The sequence below is a fragment of the Hemitrygon akajei genome, chromosome 6, assembly GCF_048418815.1.
Source record: "Hemitrygon akajei chromosome 6, sHemAka1.3, whole genome shotgun sequence".
NCBI lineage: Eukaryota > Metazoa > Chordata > Chondrichthyes > Myliobatiformes > Dasyatidae > Hemitrygon > Hemitrygon akajei.
In genome coordinates this window covers 9719667-9740748 of record NC_133129.1, presented here as the reverse complement: position 1 = coordinate 9740748, position 21082 = coordinate 9719667, and the positions used below count along the sequence as shown (strand labels likewise).

Genomic DNA, 21082 nt, shown 5'->3' with positions numbered 1-21082 from the left:
CTTCCAGAAACAAAAGAGAAAAGCTCCAGAGATTAGCACAACAAACGGGTGGTCTTGGGAGACAGACAACAGCTAAGGGGCTGCTTTAAATCGGTGCTCTGGGCCGTGTTCAAGGACTCAGCAGAGAATCTGAATGAATGCACCATGGTTGTTATCAACTTTATAAGAACTGTTATAGATGAGTGTCCCCACAAAATCCTTCAGAGTCTTCCCCAACCAGGACCCTGGATGAACCATGAGGGCCAGGTCAGAGGCATTCCGGTCTGGTGACCGTGTAGGGTACAAGAGGTCCAGGTACGATCTCCAGAAAGCCATCTCACATGTGAAATGGCAATTAGGGACCAAACTTGGGGATATGCTCGACAGTTGTAGTGCTTCAATACTACCACCACCTACAAAGTGAAAGCAAGGCAGAACAGTATGGGTCAACAGGGCTTTGCTTCTAGGTGAGCTCAATGCTTCCATACTTGTTATTACTGTTAAAGCATGGAATCTCCCACATCCCCTGATGATCTCTGAGGCTGACGTGTGAGTGAGCGGTGTTCAGGGGGATGAACCCACAGAAAGCATCCGGCCCAGACTGGGTACCTGGCTGAGAACTAAAGACCTGTGCTGATCACCTGGCTCGAGCGGTCACTGACACCCGTAACCTCTCACTCTGGCAGACTGAGGTAGCCACCTGCTTCAAGCAGGTGTCAATGATACCGGTGCCTGAGAACAACATGGTAACCTGCCTCAGTGACTGTCTCCGGTAGCGCCTACGTTCACAGTGATGAAGTGTTGGTGGTGAAACCCATCAGCTCCTCCTTGAAAAGTGACTTGGATCTGTTCAATGTGCCCACCAGAACACAGGTCCATGCAAGATGACATCTTATTGGCTCTTTGTCCAAACCTGGACAGCAAAGATGCATAGAGCAGGATGCTCTTTGTTGGAAAGCTTCAAAACCTCAGCCTCAATGCCTCCTTGTGCAATTGGATGCTCGATTTCCTCACTTGCAGACCCCAGTCAGTTTGGATTGACAACATATCCCTCAGCACAGGTGCACCACAAGGCTGTGTGCTTAGCCCCCTGCTCTACTCACTTTACACTTACAACTGTGTGGTTAAACACAGCTCCAACACCATATACAAGTTTACTGATGACACCACCGTTGTGGACCGTATCAAAGGTGGCAATTAATCAGCATTCAGGAGGGAAATCTGGCTGAGTGGTGTCATAACAACAACCTCTCACTCAATGTCAGCAAGACCAAAGAGGTCTACAGGAGGAGGGAACTGGAGGGAAAGGGGGGGGGTTAGATAGGTTATCAGGGATGGGAAGGAGAGGGCTTGAGAGGACATCAGAGTTGGGGGAGGATGGGGGAAGGGGAGGATTTCAGAGGATATCAGGGTTGGGTGGGGTAGGATTTGAGGGTATTGGGTTTCGGTGGGGTGGGAGGAAGGAGGGGTTTCAGAGGATATCAGGATGGGGAGAGTTTGAGAGGCTATCTGGGTTGGGGGACGGGGTTTGGAGAGGGAGGATTTGAGAAGGTATCGGGGTTGGGAGAGGGAGGGGTTGCAAGGGTATCTGGGTTGGGAGAGGGGGGTTTGAGAGGGTATCGGGGTTGGGAGAGGCAGGGTTTGAGAGGGTATCGGGGTTGGGAGAGGGGGGTTTGAGAGGGTATTGGGATTGGCAGGAGGGTTGGAGAGGGTATCGGGGTTGGGAGAGGGGGGTTTGAGAGGGTATCGGGGTTGGGAGAGGCAGGGTTTGAGAGGGTATTGGGGTTGGGAGAGGGGAGTTTGAGAGGGTATTGGGATTGGCAGGAGGGTTTGAGAGGGTATCGGGGTTGGGAGAGGGAGGGTTTGTGAGAGTATCGGGTTGGGAGAGGGAAGGTTTGCAAGGGTATCTGAGTTGGGAGAGGGTTTGAGAGGGTATCGGGGTTTGGGAGAGGGGGGTTTGAGAGGGTATCGGGGTTGGGAGAGGGAGGGTTTGAGAGGGTATTGGGATTGTCAGGAGGGTTTGAGGGTATCGGGGTTGGGAGAGGGGGGTTTGAGAGGGTATCGGGTTGGGTGAGGGACTTTTGAGAGGATATTGGGTTTGGGTTGGAGAGGGAGGGTTTGTGAGGGTATTGGGGTTGGGAGAGGGGGGTTTGAGAGGGTAACGGGGTTGGAAAGGGAGGGTCTGTGAGGGTATTGGGTTGGGAGAGGGAGGGTTTGCAAGGGTATCTGGGCTGGGAGAGAGTTTAGGAGAGGGGGTTTAAGAGGGTATCAGGGTTTGGGAGAGGAGGGTTTGAGAGGGTATTGGGGTTGGGAGAGGGAGGGTTTGAGAGGGTATCAGGTTTGAGAGAGGAGGGTTTTGAGAGGCTATCATGGTTGGGAGAGGCAGGGTTTGAGAGGGTATCGGGGTTAGTAGAGGGGAGGTTTGAGAGGGTATCAGGGTTGGGAGAGGGAGGGTTTGAGAGAGTATCGGGGTTGGGAGAGGGGGGTTTGAGAGGGTATCAGGTTTGGGAGAAGAAGGGTTTGAGAGGGTATCGTGGTTCGGAAAGGGGGGTTTGAGAGGGTATCAGGGATTGGGAGAGGGAGGGTTTGTGAGAGTATCGGGTTGGGAGAGGGAAGGTTTGCAAGGGTATCTGAGTTGGGAGAGGGTTTGAGAGGGTATCGGGGTTTGGGAGAGGGGGGTTTGAGAGGGTATCGGGGTTGGGAGAGGGAGGGTTTGAGAGGGTATTGGGATTGTCAGGAGGGTTTGAGGGTATCGGGGTTGGGAGAGGGGGGTTTGAGAGGGTATCGGGTTGGGTGAGGGACTTTTGAGAGGATATTGGGTTTGGGTTGGAGAGGGAGGGTTTGTGAGGGTATTGGGGTTGGGAGAGGGGGGTTTGAGAGGGTAACGGGGTTGGAAAGGGAGGGTCTGTGAGGGTATTGGGTTGGGAGAGGGAGGGTTTGCAAGGGTATCTGGGCTGGGAGAGAGTTTAGGAGAGGGGGTTTAAGAGGGTATCAGGGTTTGGGAGAGGAGGGTTTGAGAGGGTATTGGGGTTGGGAGAGGGAGGGTTTGAGAGGGTATCAGGTTTGAGAGAGGAGGGTTTTGAGAGGCTATCATGGTTGGGAGAGGCAGGGTTTGAGAGGGTATCGGGGTTAGTAGAGGGGAGGTTTGAGAGGGTATCAGGGTTGGGAGAGGGAGGGTTTGAGAGAGTATCGGGGTTGGGAGAGGGGGGTTTGAGAGGGTATCAGGTTTGGGAGAAGAAGGGTTTGAGAGGGTATCGTGGTTCGGAAAGGGGGGTTTGAGAGGGTATCAGGGATTGGGAGAGGGGATTTGAGAGGATATTGGGTTTGGGTTGGAGAGGGAGGGTTTGTGAGCGTATCGGGGTTGGGAGAGGGGGGTTTGAGAGGGTATCGGGGTTGGAGAGGGGGGGTTTGAGAGGGTATCGGGGTTGGAGAGGGAGGGTTTGCAAGGGTATCAGGGTTGGGAGAGGGTTTGAGAGGGCATCAGTTTTGGGAAGAGGTTTGAGAGGGTATCAGGGTTGGGGAGGGTTTGAGAGTGTATCAGGGTTGGGGAGGGTTTGAGAGGGTATCAGGGTTGAAAAGGGAGGCATTTGAGAGGGTAACAGAGTTGGGAGAGGGGGGTTTGAGAGGGTATTGTGGTTCGAAAAGGGGGGTTTGAGAGGGTATCAGGTATTGAGAGAGGGGATTTGAGAGGATATTGGGTTTGGGTTGGAGAGGGAGGGTTTGTGAGCATATCGGGGTTGGGAGAGGGGGGTTTGAGAGGGTATCAGGTTTGGGAGAGTGGTTTGAGAGGGTATCTGGGTTGGGAGAGAGGTGTTTGAGAGGGTATCGGGGTTTGAAAGAGGGAGGTTTGAGAGGACATCGAGGTTGGGAGCGGGTGGTTAGAGAGGGTCTCTGGGTTTGGGAGAGGGAGGGTTAGAGAGGGTATCGGGATTGGGAGGGGTGTGTTTGAGAGGGTATCGTTGTTGGGAGAGGGGAGGTTTGAGAGGGTATCGGGGTTGGGAGAGGGGGCATTTGAGAGGGTATTGCAGGGGAAAGGGAGGGTTTGAGAGGGTATTGTGGTTCGAAAAGGGGGGTTTGAGAGGGTATCAGGTATTGAGAGAGGGGATTTGAGAGGATATTGGGTTTGGGTTGGAGAGGGAGGGTTTGTGAGCATATCGGGGTTGGGAGAGGGGGGTTTGAGAGGGTATCAGGTTTGGGAGAGTGGTTTGAGAGGGTATCTGGGTTGGGAGAGAGGTGTTTGAGAGGGTATCGGGGTTTGAAAGAGGGAGGTTTGAGAGGACATCGAGGTTGGGAGCGGGTGGTTAGAGAGGGTCTCTGGGTTTGGGAGAGGGAGGGTTAGAGAGGGTATCGGGATTGGGAGGGGTGTGTTTGAGAGGGTATCGTTGTTGGGAGAGGGGAGGTTTGAGAGGGTATCGGGGTTGGGAGAGGGGGCATTTGAGAGGGTATTGCAGGGGAAAGGGAGGGTTTGAGAGGGTATCGGGGTTGGGAGCGGGAGGGTTTGAGAGGGTATCGGGTTTGGGAGAAGGAGGGTTTGAGAGGGTATCGGAGTTGGGAAAGGGGGGGTTTGAGAGGGTATCACGGTTGGGAGAGGGGACGTTTGAGAGGGTATCAGGGTTTGGAGGTGGGTTTGAGAGGGTATTGAGGTTGGGAGAGGGGAGGTTTGAGATGGTATCAGGGTTGGGAGAGGGGGGTTTTGAGAGGCTATCGTGGTTGGGAGAGGCAGGGTTTGAGAGGGTATTGGGGTTGGTAGAGGGGAGGTTTGAGAGGGTATCAGGTTTGGGAGAAGAAGGGTTTGAGAGGGTATCGGGGTTGGGAGAAGGAGGGTTTAAGAGGGTATCGGGGTTGGGAGAGGGGAGGTTTGAGAGGGTATCGTGGTTCGGAAAGGGGGGTTTGAGAGAGTATCAGGGATTGGGAGAGGGGGATTTGAGAGGATATTGGGTTTGGATTGGAGAGGGAGGGTTTGTGAGCGTATCGAGGTTGGGAGAGGGGGGTTTGAGAGGGTATCGGGGTTGGGAGAGGCAGGGTTTGAGAGGATATCAGGGTTGGAGAGGGAGGGTTTGTGAGGGTATCGGGTTGGGAAAGGGAGGGTTTGAGAGGGTATCAGAGTTTGGAGGTGGGTTTGAGAGGGTATCAGGGGTTTGAGAGGGTATCGGGTTTGGGAGCGGGGGGTTTGAGAGGTCTCGGGGTTTGGGAGAGGGATGGTTTGAGAGGGTATCGGGTTTGGGAGAGGGGGTGTTTGAGAGGGATCAGGGTTGGGAGGGGGGGTTTGAGAGGATATCAGGTTTGGGTTGGAGAGGGAGGGTTTGCAAGGGTATCTGGTTTGAGAGGGTATTGGTTTGGGAGAGGGTTTGAAAGGGTATCGGGGTTGGAACAGGGGGAGTTTGAGAGTGTATCAGGTTGGGAGAAGGAGGTTTTCAGAGTTATCGGGGTTGGCAGAGGGAGGGATTGAGAGAGAATGGGTGTTGGGAGAGTGAGGAATTGAGAGGGTATCAGGATTGGGAGAGGGATTGAAAGAGTTTGGGAGGGGGGGTTTGAGAGGGTATCAGGGTTGGGAAAGGGAGGGTTAGGGAGGGTTTGAGAGGGTATCGGGGTTGGGAAAGGGGGGGTTTGGGAGGGTATCACGGTTGGGAGAGGGGACGTTTGAGAGGGTATCAGGGTTTGGAGGTGGGTTTGAGAGGGTATTGGGGTTGGGAGAGGGGAGGTTTGAGAGGGTATCGGGGTTGAGAGGGAGGGTTTGAGAGGGTATCAGGGTTGGGAGAGGGGTGTTTTGAGAGGCTATCGTGGTTGGGAGAGGCAGGGTTTGAGAGGGTATTGGGGTTGGTAGAGGGGAGGTTTGAGAGGGTATCAGGGTCGGGAGAGGGTATCGGGTTTGGGTGCGGGGGGTTTAAGAGGTCTCGGGGTTTGGGAGAGGGATGGTTTGAGAGGGTATCGGGTTTGGGAGAGGGGGTGTTTGAGAGGGATCAGGGTTGGGAGGGGTGGTTTGAGAGGATATCAGGTTTGGGTTGGAGAGGGAGGGTTTGCAAGGGTATCTGGTTTGAGAGGGTATCGGTTTGGGAGAGGGTTTGAGAAGGTATCAGGGTTGGGAAGGGTTTGAGAGGGTATCGGGGTTTGGAGGTGGGTTTGAAAGGGTATCGGGGTTGGAAGAGGGGGAGTTTGAGAGTGTATCAGGTTGGGAGAAGGAGGTTTTCAGAGTTATCGGGGTTGGCAGAGGGAGGGATTGAGAGAGAATGGGTGTTGGGAGAGTGAGGGATTGAGAGGGTATCAGGATTGGGAGAGGGATTGAAAGAGTTTGGGAGGGGGGTTTGAGAGGGTATCAGGGTTGGGAAAGGGAGGGTTAGGGAGGGTTTGAGAGGGTATCACGGTTGGGAGATGGGACATTTGAGAGGGTATCAGGGTTTGGAGGTGGGTTTGAGAGGGTATTGGGGTTGGGAGAGGGGAGGTTTGAGAGGGTATCGGGGTTGGGAGAGGGGGGTTTTGAGAGGCTATCGTGGTTGGGAGAGGCAGGGTTTGAGAGGGTATCAGGGTTGGGAAAGGGGGGGTTTGAGAGGGTATCATTGTTGGGAGAGGGGACGTTTGAGAAGGTATCAGGGTTTGGAGGTGGGTTTGAGAGGGTATTGGGGTTGGGAGAGGGGAGGTTTGAGAGGGTATCGGGGTTGGGAGAGGGAGGGTTTGAGAGGGTATCAGGGTTGGGAGAGGGGGGTTTTGAGAGGCTATCGTGGTTGGGAGAGGCAGGGTTTGAGAGGGTATCGGGGTTGGTAGAGGGGAGGTTTGAGAGGGTATCATGGTTGGGAGAGGGGACGTTTGAGAGGGTATCAGGGTTTGGAGGTGGGTTTGAGAGGGTATTGGGGTTGGGAGAGGGGGGTTTTGAGAGGCTATCGTGGTTGGGAGAGGCAGGGTTTGAGAGGGTATCGGGGTTGGTAGAGGGGAGGTTTGAGAGGGTATCAGGGTTGGGAGAGGGAGGGTTTGAGAGAGTATTGGGGTTGGGAGAGGGGGGTTTGAGAGGGTATCAGGTTTGGGAGAAGAAGGGTTTGAGAGGGTATTGGGGTTGGGAGTAGGAGGGTTTAAAAGGGTATCGGGGTTGGGAGAGGGGAGGTTTGAGAGGGTATTGTGGTTCGGAAAGGGGGTTTGAGAGAGTATTGGGGTTGGGAGAGGGGGGTTTGAGAGGGTATCAGGTTTGGGAGAAGAAGGGTTTGAGAGGGTATTGGGGTTGGGAGTAGGAGGGTTTAAGAGGGTATCAGGGTTGGGAGAGGGGAGGTTTGAGAGGGTATCGTGGTTCGGAAAGGGGGGTTTGAGAGAGTATCGGGGTTGGGAGAAGGAGGGTTTAAGAGGGTATTGGGTTTGGGAGAGGGGGTGTTTGAGAGGGATCAGGGTTGGGAGGGGGGTTTGAGAGGATATCAGGTTTGGGTTGGAGAGGGAGGGTTTGCAAGGGTATCTGGTTTGAGAGGGTATCGGTTTGGGAGAGGGTTTGAGAAGGTATCAGGGTTGGGGAGGGTTTGAGAGGGTATCGGGGTTGGGAGAGGGGGGTTTGAGAGGGCATCGGGGTTGGGAGAGGTGGGGTTTGAAAGGGTATCAGGGTTGGGAAAGGGAGGGTTAGGGAGGGTTTGAGAGGGTATTAGGGTTTGGAGGTGGGTTTGAAAGGGTATCGGGGTTGGAAGAGGGGGAGTTTGAGAGAGAATGGGTGTTGGGAGAGGGATTGAGAGAGTTTGGGAGGTGGGTTTGAAAGGGTATCGGGGTTGGAAGAGGGAGAGTTTGAGAGTGTATCAGGTTGGGAGAAGGAGGTTTTCAGAGTTATCGGGGTTGGCAGAGGGAGGGATTGAGAGAGTTTGGGAGGGGGGTTTGAGAGGGTATCGGGGTTGGGAAAGGGAGGGCTTGGGAGTGGGAGGGGCAGGTTTGAGGGGTTATCAGGGTGGGGAGATGATGTGCAGCACCTGACGATGATGGTGAGACCCTCCCTGGGGTCAGGGGGCTCAGGTAGCCGGCAGCTCATCCATTCAGCCTGTCCCCGCTCCTGGAAGGTGACGAAGCAGACCAACTGTGGAATGTCGGGCTCGTCGTCCGTGTCTGCAACACAGAGCAGGGTCAGAGGCCGACCCTTGATCCCTGACCCCACCCCTGACCCCTGACCCCTGACTGTGACACCCGATTCCTTCACCTGCTAGTGAAGATGTGTATAACTCCCACACATACACAAACCCCTGAGGAACGTGAGGAGGGGGAAATGTCCGGGCGGGGAGGAGGGTTGAAAGGGAAGGCGGAGGGAACAGGGTGGAAGGGTCCTGACTGAGGATGGGTGGTATGAGGTGACACTCACCTCGTGCGGCCTGAGTCTGGGTGTAAGATGTAGCAGTGACAGAGGATAAAATGGCAGGGTTACAGGGGGCGGAGGAGCAGAGGAACGGCACGATTGCACTGAGCTTAGGAAGGTTATTGGGACACTGAGTAACTAGGCTGAGGTATGGCAAGTGGAGAGACAGACAGACATACTTTATAGATCCCGAGGGAAATTGGGTTTCATTACAGCCACACCAACCAAGAATAGTGAAGAAATATAGCAATATAAAACCATAAATAATTAACTAATAATAAGTTAATCATGCTAAGTGGAAATAAGTCCAGGACCAGCCTATTGGCCCAGGGCGTCCGCCAGTCTGAGGGAGGAGTTGCAAAGTTTGATGGCCACAGGCAGGAACGACCTCCCACGACACTCAGCGTTACATCTCGGTGGAACGAGCCCCTGGCTGAACGCACTCCCATGCCCAACCAGTACATTATGGAGTGGATGGGAGACATTGTCCAAGATGGCATACAACTTGGACAGCATCCTCCTTTCAGACACCACCGACAGAGAGTCCAGTTCCAACCCCACAACATCACTGGCCTTACGAATGAGTTTGTTGATTCTGTTGGTTTCTGCTACCCTCAGCCTGCTGCCCCAGCACACAACAGCAAACATGATAGCACTGGCCACCACAGACTCACAGAACATCCTCAGCATTGTCCGGCAGATGCTAAAGGACCTCAGTCTCCTCAGGAAGTAGAGATGACTCTGACCCTTCTTGTAGACAGTCTCAGTGTTCCTTGACCAGCCCAGCCCACTGTCCACTCACATCCCTTACAAGGTACTACACTTCGGAAAGTCAAATACAGGTACGATTCTTGACAGTAAACAGAAGTCCCAGAACAGAGGGACCTTGGAGTATGAGTATTGATACGAGTATTTCCTGAAAGTAGAATTACAGGCAGACAGGATAGTGAAGAAGCTGTTTATCACATTAGCTTTCATCAGTCAGGGCACAGAGTATAAAAGTTGGGAGATTACGACGCAGTTGTAGAGTTTTTGTCATTCTGCAAAAGTGAAGATGTTATTAAACTGGAAAGAGCACATTAAGGTTTTACAAGGAGTTTACCAGGACTTGAGGGACGGGGTTTTATGGAGTGGTTGGGCAGGTTGAGACCATAGGAGGCTGAGAGGAGATCTTATAGAGGTGCTTATAACCAGAATAAATGTACTCAGTAGTTTTCACAGTGTTGAGGAATCAAGAACTGGAGTACACAGGTTTAAAGTGAGAGGAAAGATTGAGTGGCAACTGTTTTTCCACGCAAAGGGTGGTATTTTTGTGAAATGAGCTGCCAGAGAAAGTGTTTGAGGTAGGTACAGAAATAACTTTTCAAAGACAGTTGGACGGATCCGTGGATTGGAAAAGCTGGCTTGCTTTGTCACAGGTACATCAGAATGGTAGTGAGTGGTTACTGCAATACTACTACAGCTCAGGGGTCAGAGTCCAAAGTTCAACTCCAGTGATGTTCTCCGCATGACTGCAAACCCTTCCTCCAGGTGCTCTGGTTTCCTCCCACAGTCCAAAGGCAGCTGGTTCAGTAGGTTAACCGGTCATTGCAAATTGTCCTGTGATTAGGCCGGGGTTCGATAGTTAGGCTGCTGAGCCGTGCAGCTCATTGGGTCAACACCGTCTCTAACTAAAAATAACACGGAGAATGAAGTGCATCGTCTGCATCAAATCAGATCAGCGAGGCTGTGCTGGGCAGCAGGCTTCTGCCACCAACAGCACATTTACTAATCTACTCAATGTACACAACTCACGAACCATAACCTGAACTTCTTTGTGCTGTGGGAGACCATGGCACCCAGAGGCCAGCCACAACATACAAACTTTGCACAGACAACAGCGGGAATTGAACCAGGTCACTGCGTTGTAATAATAACTGCAACAACAAATCTTAAAGCACAGCTGGACAGCTACATGCATCGGAAAGGTTCAGATTTTTGGGTCAGTTGGGACTAAATAGGGTGGTGTACCTTGTTCAGCCTGGAACAGTGAGTCTGAGGGCTTGTTTCCCTCCGTATGTCACCTTTTTATACAAAATAGCTTTATTACAAATTCATTTCCACAATATATGCAAACCAGTGACTAACACAATTACTTCACTACATATAGACAATACATATTAAACTAACATGTTTCCATCTCTGACAATGATGGCATTTACACCCCGCAGAGCCCGATGGTCCCGGAACACCTCTAAGGTCGCCGTGGACTGCGCGTGTTCCTTCTCAATATTGACCCGGGCACGAACATACCCTCTAAACATTGTCAGGCAGTCTGCCCGGGGAGATCCTCCCGCCACCCATTTCCAAGACCCACGGATGGCTGATTTCGCCAGCCCCAGGAGCAAGTTGACTAGGACATCCTCATCCCTCCATGCCCCCCTCCTCACTGGATGACCATATATAAATAGGGTGGGGCTAAAGTGCAGCCAGAAGGCGAGAAGCAGCCCACGCAAATACGCAAAAAGGGGCTGCAGCCTCGCACATTCCATGTACATGTGGTACACGGTCTCCTCCAGCCCGCAGAAATGACATGCGGGTGGGAGATCTGTGTACAAACTGAAGAACTTATTGCAGGGCACCGCTCTATGCAGCATCCTCTAGCCGAGATCCCCCAGGCGCATGGGAAGAACCCCCTCGTAAAGGGACTTCCAGTGGGGACCCGCCTCACCTCCGGGTGGAAAGACCGACCGCCATGGCGTGTCGGGACGGTGGACAAGGGCAAGGAAGTGGAGGGTGTGGAGTAGCAGCCCATATAAATACTTCCTACTTGCATCCCTGAATGGGACGGTGGGTGTCGAGGAGAGACGGCTCAAGTTGTGTGGACTTGGCTCCCGGAGAAGATTGCGGGGCTTGGGCCCGACAAGCAGCTCGGCCTGAGTCGGTCCACACACCTGAGCCGCACCGACACCCACTGAGGTAGGACAAGGGTCGGCCAGGACTCCGCCCTCCGCCTGAGGAGGGGATTCCCGGCCTGAGGCAACCATGTTCCAGACTCTCAGTAGGTCCTGATAGAAGCCGGGCAGACTCCGCAAACCAGCACGGCTGACGCCCGCTGGTGGTAGCCGCATGTCTTCGTGAAGACAGCAGCCCCTCCGGAGGAAGAATGTCGCCAACATATGCCACCTGGGAGGGTGCTCGGCGTCAAGGAATCTCTGCAGAGTCCTGAGGCGGAGAGCCGCCAGTCACGTACGTACACACACCAGCGATTGTCCGCCCTCTCCCACTGGGAGTCTCAAGACCACTGCAGAGACCCAGTGTTTCCTGTTGCCCCAGAAGAAGTCCACTAACTTCCTCTGCATTCTCACAACAAACGGGGCAGGAGGGGCCAAGGTGACCATCCGATACCACAACATGGAGTCCACTAGCTGGTTTATGACCACCACCCTGCCTTGATAGGAAAGTACCCTGAGAAGGCCTGATCTGCGCCCCAGCCGGGCCGTGACTTTCGTCTCCAGGTCCTGCCAGTTCGCCAGTCAGGTCTCCCCAGAAGGTCTCAGGTAGACTCCCAGATAGAGGAGATGTCTGGTGCTCCACTCAAAAGCTCTCATCTCCTCTGGCAGGGAATCCACCTGCCATTGACCACTAAGAGTCCAGAACATTTTGCCCAGTTGATCCTAGTGGAGAAAACTTCCTGGCACTCATGTATTCTCTGCAGGTCGCTGGAATCTGTCACCATGAAGAGTACATATTCGGCGTAGGCCGGGAGGATGACCTACATGCCTGGTTCGTGCAGAACCAGACCCGTCAGCCTTCCTCGAAGAAGGTTCAGGAATGGCTCGATACAGATCGCATACAACTTTGAGGAGAGGGTGAGCCAGCTCAGGTTGGTAGGTTCGATTGTTCTCCTCCTTTGAAAGCAGTTGTGGGAAGACATAGGGCAATAAAATGGCCGATAATGCATTTTGACAGGACAGGACTTGGGAGAGGAGGGCTGGAAACAGCGATTAGAGGGAAACACTGTCCAATAAGTGGGAGATGTTTATAGGCGAGGCAGTAAGAGTTCAGAGCCAGCACATCCCTGTGAGGGTCAGAGGCAAAGATTACAGAACCTCAACCAATGACAAACGTTAAAGGTTTAGTCAGGGAAAGAAAGAAATGTGTGTCAGGTATCAGAAAATTGTATTGAGTCAGCTGCACAGGGTTTATAAACCAAATGATTTTACAGACCATCGAGGTTTATAGATCACTGGGCTCTTTTCCAGGGCAGATGAGACCTGTACAGAAGGGACAGTTTGCACTTGAACTGGATGGGGATTAATTTCCCAGCAGGAAGGTTTGTTAATGCTGCACAGTGGGGTTTGAACAAGAGTTGCAGTGGGATAGGAACCAAAGTGCCAGACAGTTAGTGGTGAGGTTGTGGAGGAAGATGTTGGTAAGACCAACATTAGGAATCAAAGTTAGGAATCAAAAGGTTGAGTATAGTGTGACTAGTGTCCTGAGCTGCCTCTGTTTCAATGCAAGAAGTGTCGTAGGAAAGGAGGTTGATAGAGCTGAAGATGAGGTAACTGGTTTACAAACAGAGGCAATGTGAGGGGAGGCTGTTGATAGGGCAAAATTGAGTCAACAGGATGAGTTGCAATGTAAAAGGTGGACAAAACTAAAAGGGGTGAATACAGGACTGAAGGTGTTATATTTGAATGCGCGCAGTATATGGAATAAGGTAGATGAACTTGTAGCACAGTTACAGATCAGCATGTATGATGTTGCAGGCATCACTGAATCATGGCTGAAAGAAGATTATAGCTGGGAACCTAAAGTCCAAGGATACACGTTGTAATAAAGGAACAGGCCAGAAGGCAGAGGGTGTGGTGTGGCTCTGCCAGGAGAAAATGAAATCAAATTATTAGAAAGAGGTGACATAGGGTTGGAAGGTATTGAATTATTGCGAATAAAGATCCTGATGGGGATTGTATACAGACACCAAACAGTAGTAAGAAAGTGATCTACAAATTACAACGGGAGGTAGAAAATGCCTGCCAAAAGGGCAATGTTACAACAGTCAAGGGGCACTTCAATATGCAGGTAGATTTGGGAAAATCAGGTTGGTGCTGGTTTTCAGGACGGGGAATTTCTAGAATGCTGATGAGATGGCTTTTTAGAGCAGCTCATGGTTGAGCCCGAAAGGGATCGGCTATTCTGGATTGGGTGTTGTGCAATGAACCAGAATTGATTAGAGAGCTTAAAGTAAAATAACCCTCAAGGGCCAGTGATCCCAATATGATCGAACTCACACTGAAATTTGAGAAGGAGAAGTTAGAGTCAGGTGTATCAGTATTACAGTGGAGTAGATGGAATTACTGAGGCATGAGAGAGGAGACAGCCAGAAGTGATTGGAAAAGAACACTGGCAGGGACGATGGAAGAGCAGCAACGGCTCAAACTTCTGGAAGGAACTCAGAAGGCACAGGATTTATACATCCCAAAGAGGAAGAAGTATTCTGAAGGAAAATGTCACAACTGTGGCTGACAAGAGAAGTCAAAGCCAACGTAAAAGCCAAAGAGAGGGCATGTAATAGAGCAAAATGAGTGGGAAGTTAGAGGATTGAGAAGCTTTTAAAAACCAACAGGAGGCAACTAAAAAAGCCAAAGGTAAGCTAGCCAATAATATTAAAGAGGTTAACAAAAGTTTCTTCAGCTTTATAAAGTGTAAAAGAAAGAAGAGAGAGGATATCGGACTACTGTAAAATGATGCTAGAGAGGTTGTAATGGAGGACAAGGAAATGGCAGATGAACTGGCATTTTGCATCATACTTCACCGTGCAAGACACTAGCAGTATGGTGGAAGTTCATGAAATCTGTGAAGTTACCATTTTTAGAAAGAAGTTTCTCAGGAAACTGAAAGGTCTGAAGGTAGATAAGTCACCTGGACCAGATGGTGTACACCGCAGGGTTCTGAAAGAGGTAGCTGAAGAGATTGTAGAGGCATTAGTAATGATCTTTCAAGAATCACTAGATTTGGGAATGGTTCTGGAAGTCTGGAAAATTCCACTCTTCCAGAAGGGAGAAAGGCAGAAGAAAGGAAATTACAGGCCAGTTAGTCGGCCCTCAGTGTTCAGGAAGAGGTTGGAGTTGGTTATTAAGGATGAGATCACAGGGTACTCGAAGGCACATGATAAAATAGGCTGCAGTCAGCATGGTTTCCTCGAGGGAAAATCTTGCCTGACAAATCTGTTGAGATTCTTTGAAGAAATAACAATCAGGATAGACAAAGGAGAATCGGTGGATGTTGTGTGCTTGGATTTTCAGAAGACCTTTGACAAGTTGCCACACAAGATGCTGCTTAACAAGCTACGAGCCCATGGCATTACAGGAAAAATTCTAGCATGGATAGAACAGTGGCTGATTGGCAGGAGGCAAAGAGTGGGAATAAAGGGAAACTTTTCTGACTGGCTGCCAGTAACTAGTGGTGTTCCACAGGGGTCTGTGTTTGGACCAATTCTTTTTATGTTATATGTCAATGATTCTGATGATGGAATTGGTGGCTTTGTTTCAAAATTTGCAGACGATATGAAGATAGGTGGAGGGGCAGGTAGTTTTGAGGAAGTAGAGAGGCTACAGAAGGACCTCAACAGATTGAAAGAGTGGGCAAGGAAATGGCAGATGGAATACAGTGTTGGGAAGTGTATGATCATGCACTTTGGTTGAAGAAATGAGAATGAGGAAACAAAACACTTTCTCAGACATATAAAGAGTAAAAGACGTGTGAGTGGATATCGGGTCACTGGAGAGGTGGTAGTGGGGGACAAGGAGATGGTGGACAAACTTAGTAAGTACTTTGTATCAGTCTTCACTGTGAGGGACACTGGCAGAATGTGGAGATATTAGTAATGATCTTCCAAGAATCGTTAGCTGTACGCCAGATATTTGAGAGTTGCGGGGGCAGAAATGAGTGTCGCTGCTGTAACTAAGGAGAAGGTGCTTCAGAAGATGGAAGTTTCTTGTTTAACTGGAGCGTCAAAGGTTCTAGGGAGAAGGTTGAGAGGCATAATAGGTCAGCCATGATGGAATTGCACAGGAGACTAGAAGGGCCAAATGGCCTCATTCTAGTATGTCTAATGGTCTAATTTAGAACCTATCAACCTCCACTTTAACTATATTAGATGACTTGGCCTCCACAGCCATTTGTGACAATGAATTCCACATATTTACTACCCCATGGCTAAAGAAATCCTAGGGTTGCATTCTTATCCAAGTTATTTGCATAAAGGTCCCAGTACTGACCCCTGTATTAAAGCACTGGTTACAGGCCTCTCATTGGATAGTCCAGCACTATCCCCAGCCTCCTTTCACCCCGCCAATTTTGTATCCAGTTGTAAACACGCCTTAGATCCCAAGTGACCTTAGCAAAGCCTTACTGAATTCACATCCAGGACTCAGACCAGTACAGCACAGGGAAAGAGGAACTTTGGCCCACAACAATAACATGACCAACTGAACCAAATTCTGCTTTCAGAATCCCTATATCTGCCCACTTCCTGCACATCCACGTAACTGTCCTAAATATCTCTTACACACCCTGTCATATCTGCCTCTGCCACCACTCCAGGCACCCCCTGCTTGTTCTGTAAAAACCTTGCTCCCCACATCTCCTTCGAAATTACCCTCCTCTCATCTTAAACGCATGCCCTCTAGTATTAAATATTTAGACCGGAAAAAAGATACAGTCTGTCTGTTCTATCTATGCCTTTCATAATCTTATAAACTTCTATCAGATCTCCTCTCAGCCTCCACCATTCCAGAAAACAACCCAATTGTCATTATAACTCATACCCTGTAATCCTGGCAACATCCTGATAAACCTACTCTGCACCCTCTCCACATCTTTCCTTTCTCTCTTTCCTACTGCCTGTAATTTCATAGACTTTTGAAGTCACCTTGTCAATAAAGACCACACTGCCTCCTCTTAGTTAGTCCCTGGCTTTGCAAGGTGGCGGCAGGCACAATTATGAAAGGGGTTTGGTCAGGTCCTTGGATAAGGAAGGGAGAGGGATGGGGGACTGTGGGAAATGGGATTAGTTACTGTAACATAGAAAACCTACAGCACAATACAGGCCCTTCAGCCCACAAAGCTGTGCCAAACGTACTTAATTTAGAAATTACCGAGGGAAACCCATAACCCTATATTTTTCTGAGCTCCATGTACCTGTTCCGGAGTTTCTTGTATCTGCCTCCACCAACATCATCAGCAGCCCGTTCCACACACTCACCACTCTCTGCTTAAAACATTTTTTTTTTTTTATTGTAGTTGGATGGGGATGGCAGAGAGTACATGAATGTAGGAAATGGGATCAGTTAGCATAGATGACGTGATACGATTGAGGTTTCTATCCTCGTTCTCAGAGTCACAATGCCAACAGAACACATGCAGACTCAGCTCTATGACTCTATAATTCTTTGAATTTCTTTAACCACAGCTATTTGACCCCGTCTCTCATTTCACTCATCACATCCTCAGGTAATCCTGACACCATCGTCTACTGACTTTCCCTCAGTAGATACCCACCGACTCTGCCCTCTCCTCCGATTATTTCCCAAGTGGCTGATTCATTACAGATTCCAGAGCATTCCAGACCATCAGAGATAGGAATGATAGGGTTAACATATGACAAGCATTTGATGGCTCTGGGTCTATAATAACTGGAGTTTAGAAGAATGGATTTACAAGAATGTAACTTATCTAATATTGAAAGGCCTAGAAAGAGTGGATGTGGAGAGGATGTTTCCTATAGTGGGGGAGTCTAGGACCAGAGGACACAGATAGAGTAGATGTGGAGAGGATGTTTCCTATAGTGGGGGAGTCTAGGACCAGAGGACACAGGTAGAGTGGATGTGGAGAGGATGTTTCCTCTAGTGGGAGAGTCTAGGACCAGAGGACACAGATAGAGTGGATGTGGAGAGGATGTTTCCTATAGTGGGGGAGTCTAGGACCAGAGGACACAGATAGAGTGGATGTGGAGAGGATGTTTCCTGTAGTGGGGGAGTCTAGGACCAGAGGATACAGATAGAGTGGATGTGGAGAGGATGTTTCCTATAGTGGGGGAGTCTAGGACCAGAGGACACAGATAGAGTGGATGTGGAGAGGATGTTTCCTCTAGTGGGGGAGTCTAGGACCGGAGGACACAGATAGAGTGGATGTGGAGAGGATGTTTCCTATAGTGGGGGAGTCTAGGACCAGAGGACACAGATAGAGTGGATGTGGAGAGGATGTTTCCTCTAGTGGGAGAGTCTAGGACCAGAGGACACAGATAGAGTGGATGTGGAGAGGATGTTTCCTATAGTGGGGGAGTCTAGGACCAGAGGACACAGATAGAGTGGATGTGGAGAGGATGTTTCCTGTAGTGGGGGAGTCTAGGACCAGAGGATACAGATAGAGTGGATGTGGAGAGGATGTTTCCTATAGTGGGGGAGTCTAGGACCAGAGGACACAGATAGAGTGGATGTGGAGAGGATGTTTCCTCTAGTGGGAGAGTCTAGGACCAGAGGACACAGATAGAGTGGATGTGGAGAGGATGTTTCCTATAGTGGGGGAGTCTAGGACCAGAGGACACAGATAGAGTGGATGTGGAGAGGATGTTTCCTGTAGTGGGGGAGTCTAGGACCAGAGGATACAGATAGAGTGGATGTGGAGAGGATGTTTCCTATAGTGGGGGAGTCTAGGACCAGAGGATACAGATAGAGTGGATGTGGAGAGGATGTTTCCTGTAGTGGGGGAGTCTAGGACCAGAGGACACAGATAGAGTGGATGTGGAGAGGATGTTTCCTATAGTGGGGGAGTCTAGGACCAGAGGACACAGATAGAGTGGATGTGGAGAGGATGTTTCCTATAGTGGGGGAGTCTAGACCAGAGGATACAGATAGAGTGGATGTGGAGAGGATGTTTCCTATAGTGGGGGAGTCTAGACCAGAGGATACAGATAGAGTGGATGTGGAGAGGATGTTTCCTGTAGTGGGGGAGTCTAGGACCAGAGGACACAGATAGAGTGGATGTGGAGAGGATGTTTCCTATAGTGGGGGAGTCTAGGACCAGAGGACACAGATAGAGTGGATGTGGAGAGGATGTTTCCTATAGTGGGGGAGTCTAGGACCAGAGGACACAGATAGAGTGGATGTGGAGAGGATGTTTCCTGTAGTGGGGGAGTCTAGGACCAGAGGATACAGATAGAGTGGATGTGGAGAGGATGTTTCCTATAGTGGGGGAGTCTAGGACCAGAGGGCACCGATAGAGTGGATGTGGAGAGGATGTTTCCTATAGTGGGGGAGTCTAGGACCAGAGGACACAGACAGAGTGGATGTGGAGAGGATGTTTCCTATAGTGGGGGAGTCTAGGACCAGAGGGCACAGATAGAGTGGATGTGGAGAGGATGTTTCCTACAGTGGGTGAGTCTAGGACCAGAGGACACAGATAGAGTGGATGTGGAGAGGATGTTTCCTATAGTGGGGGAGTCTAGGACCAGAGGACACAGATAGAGTGGATGTGGAGAGGATGTTTCCTATAGTGGGGGAGTCTAGGACCAGAGGATCGTCAATTTCTTTAGCAAGAAGGTAGGGAAATTGTGGAATTCTTTGCTGTGGAGGCCAAGTCATTGGGTAGATTGAAAGCAGAGGTCGTTAGGTTCTTGATTAGTCAGGGCATGAAAGGTTACGGGGAGAAGGCAGAAGATTGGGGTTGAGTGGGATAATAAATCAGCCCTGATGAATCTGCTCCCTCGTCTTATGGACTTATAAAGGATCGGTAGTTCCTGGACTGTCCTTCTGAGTGTGAGATCGGCAGGAGTACTTACTGTGCCTCCCGGCGACGTTCACATCTGTGTTCACCAGCTTGTGTGCAGACACGTGCACGGAGATATGGACCCTATGACACTGACGTACTGCCCAACCCCCCATCTCTCGCTCTATCCCTGCGGCCCTCATTCCTGCAGATGGTTATTATATTTCTGAACTCAACCTCCAGCTTCTGTTCCCTCTGCCTCCATCCTTTCATCCCCCTTGTTCCCCTGCCAGGCTCTGTGTCGTGTCTTGGCAGATTACAAGAAGCTCACGCATACGGCATGGCTGTTGGCCTGAAACTCAACAGGAGTAGCCACAGACAGCCTGGCTATCAGAGCAAGTTAGGAACTGGGGATCCTGTGATCTGACTCACCTCCTGACACCCCAGGCTCTCTCTGCCATCCACAAGGCTCAGGTCAGGAGTGATGGAACATTCTCCACTTTGCTGGGTGACTGTGGCTCCAACAACCACAGCCAGCACACCACAGCTCACTCGATTGGCACCCTATCCACATCGCAGCTCACTCGATTGGCACCCCATTCACACCACAGCCCACTCGATTGGCACCCTATCCACATCGCAGCCCACTCGATTGGCACCTGATTCACACCACAGCCCACTTGATTGGCACCCTATCCACATCGCAGCCCACTCGATTGGCACCCCATTCACACCACAGCCCACTCGATTGGCACCCTATCCACATCGCAGCCCACTCGATTGGCACCTGATTCACACCACAGCCCACTCGATTGGCACCCCATTCACACCACAGCCCAATCGATTGGCACCCCATTCACACCACAGCCCAATCGATTGGCACCCCATTCACACCACAGCCCACTCGATTGGCACCTGATTCACATCTCAGCCCAATCGACTGGCACCTGATTCACACCACAGCCCAATCGATTGGCACCTGATTCACATCTCAGCCCAATCGATTGGCACCCCATTCACACCACAGCCCACTCGATTGGCACCTGATTCACACCACAGCCCACTCGATTGGCACCCCATCTACACTGCAGCCCAATCGATTGGCACCCTATCCACATCGCAGCCCACTCGATTGGCACCCCATTCACACCACAGCCCACTCGATTGGCACCCCATCCACCCCACTAAACCCTCTCCTCCCTCCAGCCCTGGAACACAGTGAGCACATGTTCAGGGAGAGAGGTGGAGGCAGAGGGAGCTTGGGGGGCACAGGCTTCAATCCCCAGTGAAATCCAAGGGAATGGATTGAAGGATCAGGGGACTCAGTAGTTACTGAAGATGTTTCCCCAACACAGCAGCCTCAGAGAAAGAAACACCAGCTCCGACTGGCTGATGGGGGTTGCCTGGGTGGGAGCCGAAGGTGTGTGTCAGCAGCCCCTTCCCTGCTGGCCTCAAACAACCGAATGGTATCGTGGTGTCCCCTCCAGACCATCTGTACAGACTGGCTAGCGCTCACAGCCTCTCTGTCACCCCCACAGTTCCTGTACGAAGTAGGGAGGATGGCGAGGGGAGGAGGGAGAGGCAGAGGGGATGGTGAGTGGGAGACGAGTGAGCTGGGACAAGAACGGTGTGAGACTGAGGGGGATCGAGCCCCACCCCATGCATCCCCAATCTCCGGCCGAGGACCCACCTCCCCGCAGGTACAGTGCGATCCCAGTCCGCAGCCCTCTTACCATCAGAGCCACTCTCGGCCAGCAGCAGGGAAACCGGCAGCAGCAGAAAAGATAGCAAGATGTGAGCATCCATCTCCTTACTCCCAGAATCGGTCTGACAAACAGCAGCTTAGAAACCACATCCCGTACCGCCACGGAAATTAACCCTTGCACCACTGAACTGCTCCGCCAATAGCTGCCACAGCTCGGGTGCCACGACTGAAGAGCTCGGGACAGAGAGACGGGGTGGGGGGGATGGATAAGGAGGAGTCTACACGTTAGCTGTGCCTCCCCCCCATCGGTGAGCGCACAAAAAGAGGATTTGGCTCTTGAGCCA

The 21082-nt window shown here is 51.1% G+C and overlaps 1 protein-coding gene across 3 annotated transcripts in view; it reads right to left on the bottom strand.

Moving 5' to 3' along the window:
• The window catches only part of il7r (interleukin 7 receptor), a 75411-nt gene that overhangs the window by 21332 nt on the left and 32997 nt on the right, over positions 1 to 21082 (bottom strand). The window contains exons 1-2 of one of the 3 annotated variants that reach the window (XM_073047846.1): positions 20767 to 20978; positions 7908 to 8040 (exon numbers count right to left, since the gene is read on the bottom strand). The exons of 1 other annotated variant lie outside the window; for it this stretch is intronic. In XM_073047846.1, the coding sequence (XP_072903947.1) occupies positions 7908 to 8040; positions 20767 to 20839 (206 nt within the window). In that variant the 5' untranslated portion in view covers positions 20840 to 20978. Of the gene's footprint in view, positions 1 to 7907; positions 8041 to 20766; positions 20979 to 21082 lie in introns of those variants that run through there. One more of the 3 variants, XM_073047847.1, reaches the window with a different exon arrangement.